Source organism: Lycium ferocissimum, chromosome 8 (assembly GCF_029784015.1).
Source record: "Lycium ferocissimum isolate CSIRO_LF1 chromosome 8, AGI_CSIRO_Lferr_CH_V1, whole genome shotgun sequence".
NCBI lineage: Eukaryota > Viridiplantae > Streptophyta > Magnoliopsida > Solanales > Solanaceae > Lycium > Lycium ferocissimum.
In genome coordinates, this window is record NC_081349.1 from 26,022,095 (window position 1) to 26,032,520 (window position 10,426).

Here is a 10,426-nt window from a genome sequence, read left to right on the forward strand (position 1 = left end):
GAAAGAAGAGAAGGAGGAAGCTGACAGTTGGAAAATTGAGTCATGCCCCCCACATGGAATTTCCTAGAAAGAAGAGAAGGAGAAAATGCTGGACAACTTTAACTCTATTCCACACACATGCTCGACAACTTTGGAAAGTGGAGTCATGCCTACTTTCCCGTATTTATTTACATTGTAAATTTTAGGAGTAGCATTTCTTTTTTTCATATATATACATGTGCAGTGACAATGAGAAAAGGAACACAGAGAAACACAGAAAAAATTCGGATCAAAAAAATAGCTTTTGTCTTTCCTTTTTTTTTCGTTTATGGTATCAGAGCAGTGATTAAGATCACTCTCTTTTTTTGTGTTTTTTTGGTTCTTTTTTTCTTGTCTTTCGTTCAATTTTTCTTTGAAAAATGGTTGAATCAACTCTTGAGACTCATGTTACTCCTGCAGTTGGGAATACTTCTGTTACTGAAACCATTAATTCATCTCATCCTCTTTACATAGCACCATCTGATTCACCTGGTGCCTTACTTATTAATACTGTTTTCGATGGAAAAAGCTTTGGGGGGTGGAAAAGGGCTATGTGGATTGCCCTCACTGCTAAGAATAAAGCAGGTTTCATTGATGGAACTACTGCTGAACCTGCTGTTGGATCTGATCTTCATCCTTCATGGTCTAGATCCAACAATATGGTTATTTCTTGGTTATTAAATTCACTCTCAAGGGACATATCTGAAAGTGTCCTATATTATCACACTGCTAAAGATATCTGGGTTGAACTTGAAGCCAGATTTGGACAAAGTTCTGGAGCTAGATTATACCAACTTCAAAAAGAACTTAGTGACCTTGTGCAAGGTTCATCTGATATTGCAGCTTACTTCACCAAAATAAAACGTTTGTGGGATGAATTAGATACCTTGGACTCTTTTATTCCTTGTTCTTGTATTTGTTCATGTGGAGCAAAAGAAAAGAATGTAAAATTTAAACAGGATGAAAGATTAGTCAAATTTTTGATGGGATTGAATGACTCTTTCTGTGGGGCAAGGGGAAATATACTCATGATTTCACCCCTTCCCACTATTGCTAATGCTTATGCCCTCTTGGTACAAGAGGAGAAACAAAGGGAAATGCAAAATACCCCTAAATTCCCAGGAGAATCATCTTCTTTTGCTGTTACACAACAAAATACCACAGGACAAAGAAATTTCACAACTGACTATAGAGTCCAAAGGGGTACTCATGACAACAAGAATTTTAACTCTGTTTGCAAGTACTGCAAGAAACCTGGACATTCTATTGAGAAATGCTATAAACTACATGGTTTTCCACCCAACTTTAAGTTCACCAAACATAGAAATTACCAAAAATCTGCTCAGAGCAATGCTGTGTCTTACAATGAGGATTCTGGAGAGCCATTTATTGCTGCTGCTTACTCTAATGAGCAAGGAAAATTACTCAGTCCAGAACAGTTAACTCAAATCATGCAGATGTTGAAACAAGTGAAAACAGAGGATCAGTCCACAAATTCTGAGGTCATAGCAAATGCAAACTGTGCTGGTATAAGATTAAGTCCATTTTCTTTAAATTCCAAAATTGATTTTTCAAAAATTAATGTTTCAAAATTTACTAACAAAACTTGGATCATTGATTCTGGTGCTACTGAGCACATGAGTTACATAAAAGAATTTTTTATCAACATGAGAACTCTCCCCTATCCTGTCTTTGTCAAGTTGCCAAATTCTCAAAAAGTCTCTGTTTCTCAGTATGGATCCATTAAGCTATTTTCTAATCTTACCATACATAATGTTCTTTTTATTCCTAGCTTTCATTTTAACCTTTTGTCAGTCCACAGATTATGCCAGCAGCTTTCTAATTTCATGATTTTTTCCCCTTTTCATTGCTATATACAGGGCCCTTCAATGAGGAGCCCCATGCTGCTTGGTAGAACCCAAAAAGGACTCTATCTTCTCAACAATAGGAATCCAGAAACTACTTTACTTCCAAGTTCTAGTGTCAAGTTGCCTAGTTATGTTGTTAATTCCCTAAAGGATGTTTCATCCAGTTTCAATTGTAGTTTAGTTTCGGATGTTAAGAGTAGACTATGGCATCATAGATTGGGCCACATGCCTTTGTCAAATATAAAGAATATCAATGAAATTTCTTTCAATGTTTGTTCTAAATTTGCGTTTCCTTGTTCCATTTGTCCATTAGCAAAGCAAAGCAAATTGCCTTTTCCTAACAGTAATATTTCCACTAAGCAAAGCTTTGATCTCATACACATTGACACATGGGGACCATACAAAACACCTACCTATGATGGGTACAAGTATTTCCTAACTATAGTAGATGATTTCACTAGAAGTACTTGGACTTTTCTATTGTCTACTAAGTCCAATGCATTCTCTGTTTTAAAATCATTCTTTGCAATGGTAGAAAGGCAATTTGGACAAAAGGTGAAAATTGTTAGGTCTGACAATGCTTGGGAATTAGGATCCAGTTTCGAAACATCTTCATTTTTTTCTTCTCAAGGCATAATTCATCAAACTTCTTGTGTTGCAACACCACAACAAAATGGTGTGGTTGAAAGGAAGCATAGACATTTATTAGAGGTTTGTAGAGCCCTGTTATTCCAATCTCACCTTCCAACTAAGTTTTGGGGGGACTGCCTTATGATGACCACATACTTGATAAATAGGTGTCCTACTAGAATCTTATCTTTCAAAACACCTTATGAGAAACTTTTTGGTCACCCTCCTACATATTCACACTTAAAATGTTTTGGTTGCCTTTGCTTTGCATCTACTTTATCACATGGAAGGACAAAATTGGAACCCAGAGCACAACCTTGTGTGTTTATTGGCTACCCTTTTGGGAAAAAGGGGTATAAGCTGCTTAATCTACATACCCAAAAGTTCTTTATTTCTAGAGATGTGGTATTTCATGAGGAAATATACCCTTTCAGTTCCTTAAAAGACACTGATTCTATTTTCCCCTTGATGGACATTGACAATAGCTATAATCCTGATCTCTCAAATAGCACACAAAACTCAACGCCTTCAGACATTTCTCCAGAGCCTTGTCTCCCTAAATCACCAAATACTACACACTCTCCCGTTACAATTCATCCTCAAACGCCAACTACAACACATTCTCCTGTCACAACTCATTCTTTACCTCTAAGTACAGCTCAAAATTCAACTGTTTCAAATAACCTTAATCCACATGCAGAGTCTGAATCTACTTTAAGGAGATCCACTAGGTCTATACACACCCCAGCCTATCTTCATGACTATGTTTGCAATTCTATTCATTTTTCTGATGTCACTTCTTCCTGTTTTGCCTCTACTGTTTCTGCAGCTCCTTTCTCTTTTAATGCTTTGTCTGATTTTAACAAACAATACCACAATTCTCTTTCTCAAATTTTTGAACCAAGAAGTTTTTCACAAGCTATTTTATATCCTGGTTGGCAAGATGCTATGACAAAAGAGCTTGAGGCACTGATTACAAATGACACATGGGAACTTATCCCATTGCCCTCTGGAAAGAAGGCATTGCCTTCAAAATGGGTCTACAAGACCAAATTGAATTCTGATGGGTCCTTAGAGAGACTAAAAGCTCGATTGGTAGTTCGAGGTGATATACAGGAGGAAGGCATCGACTTCACTGAAACTTTTAGTCCAGTGGTCAAAATTACTACCATCAGATGTCTGCTTGCAATAGCCATTAAAAAGGGTTGGGGACTCTATCAATTGGACGTCAATAATGCGTTTATTCATGGTGATTTGAATGAAGAAGTTTATATGAGATTACCATCTGGTTTGCAAGTGACTGATCCTACACTTGTGTGTCGTTTGAAGAAATCTCTATATGGTCTTCGACAAGCATCTCGTCAGTGGTATTCAAGACTAACATCAGCTTTGAGTTACAAAGGATTTCATCATTCCTTAAATGATTATTCATTATTTTATAAATGTCATGATTCCTCTATTTCCATTATAGCAGTTTACGTGGACGATATATTACTTACAGGAAACAACAAAGAGGAACTCGACGATTTAAAGACTTTTCTGGATAATGAGTTCAAAATAAAGGATTTGGGTGACTTACACTACTTCTTGGGGATTGAAGTTATCCGTGAACCTCAGGGATTGATTCTCAGTCAAAGGAAATTCATTTTAGAGCTGTTGAATGAGTATAACTGCCATGATTTGAGACCTGCTACATCTCCTCTTGATCCCACAATTAAATTGTCAGCTGAAATGGACACCCTTCTTCCAGATCCATCTTTATATCGGCGATTGATTGGTCAGCTGAACTTCTTGACGCACACTAGACCAGATCTGAGCTTCTCCGTACAATATTTGAGTCAATATATGCAGAAGCCACATCATGGACATATGGGTGCGGCAAAACACGTACTTCGATACTTACTCGCAGACCCTGGTCTGGGGATTTTTCTCAATAACACTCCTTCATTTCAATTGCTCGCCTTCTGTGATTCTGACTGGGCTACGTGCCAAGATACTAGACGATCTGTCAGTGGTTTCTTCATCAGTTTGGGAGGAAGTCCTATTTCTTGGAAATCCAAGAAACAACTCTCTATTTCCCTCTCATCGGCCGAAGCTGAGTATAGGTCGATGAGAAGGGTCGTTGCTGAGCTGACTTGGCTCGTTCGCCTTCTTTCCGATCTATCCCTCAAACCCTCACTTCCAATTTCCCTTCAATCGGACAGCCAAGCAGCAATACACATAGCTAAAAATCCCGTCTTTCATGAGCGGACGAAGCATGTTGACATTGATTGTCACTTCGTCCGCCAACAATACTTAAATGGCCTAATTTCTTTATCTTTCATTCCTTCTTCTTCTCAAGTGCGTATTTGTTCACTAAACCCCATCCCGGACCTTCTCACCATTTTTTTTACACAAGTTGGGGGTTCGCACCTCACCCTCCAACTTGAAGGGGGGTAATGGAAATAAAAATGAAAAGAAAGAAGAGAAGGAGGAAGCTGACAGTTGGAAAATTGAGTCATGCCCCCCACATGGAATTTCCTAGAAAGAAGAGAAGGAGAAAATGCTGGACAACTTTAACTCTATTCCACACACATGCTCGACAACTTTGGAAAGTGGAGTCATGCCTACTTTCCCTGTATTTATTTACATTGTAAATTTTAGGAGTAGCATTTCTTTTTTTCATATATATACATGTGCAGTGACAATGAGAAAAGGAACACAGAGAAACACAGAAAAAATTCGGATCAAAAAAATAGCTTTTGTCTTTCCTTTTTTTTTCGTTTATATTGATATGGTGAGGAGTTTAGATTTGTTACAGTGTACATATTTAAAAATACCATTTGAATCGTGTGTGATAAGAGAAAAAAAAAATCATGTATAAGCTAAGTTATTATTTAAGTTTCAATACTAATAATTTTATTTTCTTTGCAGGAAATACCATAAATTATTAATATATTAAAAACTCATAACTTAATGCAGCATGTGAGCAAAAAGAAGAGGAAAAGAAGATTGTATCAACTGAACATATTTGTTGGTGAAATACTATTAGCGTACAACTACAATGGCCACATGCTGAAATTTAAAGAAATGTCAACATGAGCTCACGGTAAAAATAGCTATGTATGTACCATTTGTTTCTAAAAAAAAAAAAAAAGGACAAAACAAGAGAAAAGTCAAATGGTACTTGACAATTTGTTGTTTAAAGGATATGAGCTCAATTTCAAGGCAACCTGACAACTTGGCAAAAGAAGAAAAATAAATTGATTTACACGGCATTGGAAGAATCTATAAATTGAACATGCTCAGCTACTTGAAGGGCAATTACGGAGAGGAAAGGATTAAGTGCTAAAAAAACATTGTTCTATTCCTTAGCCTATTTCGTTAGCCTATTTCGTAGTTATTCAATATAGGATATTATTCTAGTTCCTGCTTTTAATTAAGTAGCGAAATTATTCTTCTTGAATATTTCTTCTATTTTCTTATTTAATGGACATCGATATTTCCGTTGGTTGTACTAGCTCCAATATGGAGTAACTTTCTTTTGTGTTGGGAAAATGACAGATCTTGATATTTCTATATAATAGTAGATACTATTCCTCAGTTTCACATGCTAGAGCTGAATCTTTTTATTTATTTTTTATCCGCTTTACAGTTAGATGTTATTTCATTTGTTAGCATCTATCTATTTTATACTATATATTAACGTATTACTAATTTTGTAATCGAGAGAGCCGGAAGAGGTAATAACGTTAATATTGGTATGGATAGATGTTAACATTTATTTAGTAACATATATCTCGTTTATGTTATAATTAATTTTACACTTATTTGTAAGCGAGAGAGACGGATAGTGTAATAATTAGTTATAGCAAGTAAGGTAACCGAAAGGACTTACTATAAAGAGCATGTTTCAAATCAAACATATATTTTCGGTTCTCTAATATTACTATTTTGATAATTAATTTGTATAACCGAGAGGAGTGCAATTGATTGTTCAACTTAAGTAATAATATATAAATGTAATCGTGAGAGGCATTAATACAATTATGAGAAATAGAAATTGAAGATTAAGGAATTTACTTTATAATAGAAATATCAAGAGAAGTCAGGATCCCAACACTTTTTATTATATTTGTGAAAAAACAAAATATATCTTCATTGCTCTATTTACGCATTTTTAATTAATTCTCTCACAACTCATTATTTCTGGTTCTCTTAAATAGTAACTAAAATAAGAAACGTCTATAGAATAGATAAACCAATCTCCGTGGGTTCGACATCTTTTTCTACTATAATTTGACAGAGTACGAGCTAAAATTTTGTATATGCCAGACACTCGTCATATTTTTGGCGGATTAATTGTTTTACTACTAATTTGAGAACCGTTTTACTTTTATTATTATTATTATTATTATTATTTTAACTTTTAAGAAAAGAAAAAAAAACTTCTGGAAGTGTATGACCCGTTCCTCTTCAAGAGAACTAGTTAAATACGATCCTGAAATTGAAAAATCGTTAACATTATTACGAAATGGACAATCTCAAATTCCTTCACTGAAAGACATAGAGAACAATGAGAACAACCCACTTCCACCATATCAAGTGGAAGAACAATTTGATGAGGTGGTACCACGACGTGATAGGATACTTAGAGATTATGCAAGGCCAAATCACTTTGAAGGAGATTCAAGCATAAGGAGACCACCAATAGCGGCAAATAACTTTAAAATCCACACAGGTTTAATGTTACACCCCGGAATTTTCGCACGTTAAAGTCGCATCGTGAGTTAGTCAACGCAAGTTCAAAAGAAATTATCTTGAGGTTAAAAGAGATTGAGGCTATTAATTTAAATGGTTATAAGGACCTATAAATAATATTAGTAAATGGCGAAAGGTTTGGAGGGTGAATGAATCAAAGAAGGATGAGTTTCGTCAAAAGTCGGCATGTTGGGAATATGATAACTTCTACTTTTGGTCGAGATTAGGAGTGCTTCACATGCTCATCAAGTAATGATATGAAGTATTTGAATCGTATAATGGTCGTTTGTTAAGTTTGGAAGTCAAACGAGTTATATTACGAAAGTCGACAAAGGGCGTCGCAAGTTAAGTTTGTAAATTTCACTGAAATTTGGTCAGATGTCAAGGAGCTTTTCTCTCAATATACTTAGATTTATGGGGTGATCCACCCACCAAATCGAAGGCCTACGAGTCTAGTTTCCATCGTATTTAACCGTTCGTAGGAGCTCCAAAAAAGACTTGACTTCAGAGCGGGGAATCTTCCTACCAGTGAGCACCAAGTCAAATGTATCATAATGACCACCTAAAGTTGGATTTCCAGTTGTAGTTTTTAGTTTCGGGTGCCAATAGTAGCATAGTTGCTTAGTCGTCCTTCCTCTTACGTATTACAATATAGGTGCTTTTCATGTCGCCTTGGTTCTCATTGATTGAGTCGATCCCGAGACAAAGCAAAGGGAGTTCCGTGCGTTCAGTTTGCTTAGAGGCAGAAATGATATCGAAGTAGAGAGATATTCGCATTTCCGTCCAAGGATGCAAACTGCCGCGGGAACAGCGAGTAGTCGGTTGCTTTATTTTGCCCCTGTATATATACATAGCCTTGGACGAAATTTCCTTCATTTCTTCACCATAAAAGACCAGCAAACCCTAAGAAATATTATCAAACTTTCTCCCATCAATCACAAACACACCTAAAAGCAAATCAAATAATTTCAACACGGAGAACAACATGGCAATTACGGAATTGTGATTTCTTCGCTAATTTGCTTCTTGGATAAGAACTTCACCTTGAAGTAACTTGGAGTTTGGAGTGATTTTGATCATCTAAGGCATATTTTAACTTCCTTTTGATCTCTTTGAACTTCTACATGTAATAAATCCTAAGAATTGGTTGAACACCCCATAAACTTTAAGAAACTCTTATGAATATAGCCTAGTTATTGGACTATTTTGTATGATTTTGGTGCGTTGTTTGGAGCTGTGAAGTTATGGATGGATTGATAAGGAAGCGGAGGAGTAAAGGAGAAGAAAAATGGTAGTCTTGAATGAAGAAATTAAACTACAAATGACCCTACGAACTTACGCCCGCAAGTTGTTCGACGAAATGTCTCAATAGTATTCCTATAAGCTAAGGACTCGGAATTGATCCCAAATTGATCATATGATGTAGGTGATCGTTCATAAGATATTCAAGGACCCGTGGAACGTGGAAAACTTCATCGTTGAGGTATGTAGGACTTTCTATTCTCTTTGTGGCATGACTAGATTTCAAATGTCCCTTCATTGAAAAGTTGTTCCGTTAACTTGGATCGATCGCGTTCCATGATAATTGAGCTGACACATACTTCATCTATGACTTGTACCAAATTATGTCCCACATCTCCTTTTGGCTATCGATTAAAAGACTTTCCATTCAACTTGTGTCAATTATGTTCCAAAATGGTTAAGCTTTCCCTTTTTCTCATGAATAGCTTGTATTGAAGTACCCTTCGCATTTCGTATCCCTCTTGGTTATCGAATGAAGAATGATATTTGTTACGGTACTCTTCACGTCAAAGTTGAGTTGATTGTACTTCCTTTAATTGAGTTAATCCTTATCTTCTTGTCTATTGCTCAAAGGTGAAAAACCTCCTGTTGTTATACTTTTTCTGATAAAAGTTGTGTTGATCATATTTCATAAGAGTTTGGCTAACTTCGGCTTCGTGTATAATTCATAACAAGATGTTTCCTTGTACTTTTATTTCTTTGGCCTATTGATTAAAGAATGATGAACGTAGCGACAATAACGATAGTCGGGGGATAATGACTATTGGTCACTCCGACTCTTCTTATGATATCTCTTCTGAGGTCAGTCTTGCATTGCACTTATATATATATATATATATATTCATTATCGATCCGCGCTATAGTCGGCCGGGTAGGCACTTATATGTGCACCTAGACATGTTTCTTTCTTTACCGAGCCGTGTTGTAGGGCACGGTAGGCACGTAGCCGCGCACCTAGATGTATTTCTTTCTTTACCGAGTCGTGTTGTGGCGGCGGTCGGGTAGGCACGTAGTATGCATTGCCACCGATCGCTTGGGCGAGATGAAGATATGATGATGAGCTCACCTCACAGAGGTATATATATTATTATATGATATGATATGTTATAAGCCTCCACCGTGAGGTATGATTTTTACGAGCATACAGTTATATTTCTGTCATGGTTATGGTCGCCCTCAGCGGCCTCGTTCAGAGATTCAGGTTGTCTCTACATCTCTTCCCATGTTATCTATATCCCTTATGCTTATGTTATGTTTATGCTTACCGCTTACCGCTTTACATACTCGGTACATCTTTCGTACTGACGTATTTTGTGCGCTGTGATCATGCTCACAGGTACAGGTAGATGGATTGGTGTACCTTTCTCAGTAGGACACCAGAGTTTAGCAGGGATGTTTGTACTCCATTCTCCGGAGTTCTTTGCGAATCATCAAATAGGATGCATGCATACGTATCCGTGTATATATATATATATATATATATATATATATATATATATATATATATATATATATATATATATATTATGAGTATGGCTATAGGTATGTCGAGCCCTCTGTCCCACCAGTTGATGCATATTAGTGCTCTCGAGGTTTACGGTCTATCATTTTCGGTGTACAGTGTGTTGTGTTTGGCCTTGCCAGCCTTCTGACTATTTGTCTTTCTTGGTTGTGGCCTTGTCGGCCCTAGTTATGCATATATATGTTGTTGGGCTTTTTTCTACTTGCAGGTTATACATCTTACAATTGTTATTCAGCGGCCTTGTCAGCCTATGATTCATATTACAGAGTTCAGATATCACAGTTGGTTCGCTCGGCCCTTCGGGTGCCGGCCACACCTCCCAAGGTTGGGGTGTGACAGTTAATTC

The 10,426-nt window shown here is 36.6% G+C and overlaps 1 protein-coding gene and 1 long non-coding RNA gene across 2 annotated transcripts; both read left to right on the plus strand.

Moving 5' to 3' along the window:
- The first annotated feature begins 398 nt into the window (after positions 1-398).
- LOC132066174 (uncharacterized) lies at positions 399-1,342 on the plus strand. The gene is made up of 2 exons (XM_059459539.1): positions 399-1,221; positions 1,329-1,342. The coding sequence occupies exons 1-2, from the start codon at positions 399-401 to the stop codon at positions 1,340-1,342; spliced, it is 837 nt and encodes a 278-aa protein (XP_059315522.1).
- A 25-nt stretch (positions 1,343-1,367) lies between these two features.
- On the plus strand, positions 1,368-1,946 carry LOC132067729 (uncharacterized). The gene is made up of 2 exons (XR_009417212.1): positions 1,368-1,545; positions 1,899-1,946. It is a non-coding gene; the product is annotated as an uncharacterized LOC132067729 (long non-coding RNA).
- The last annotated feature ends 8,480 nt before the right edge of the window (positions 1,947-10,426 follow it).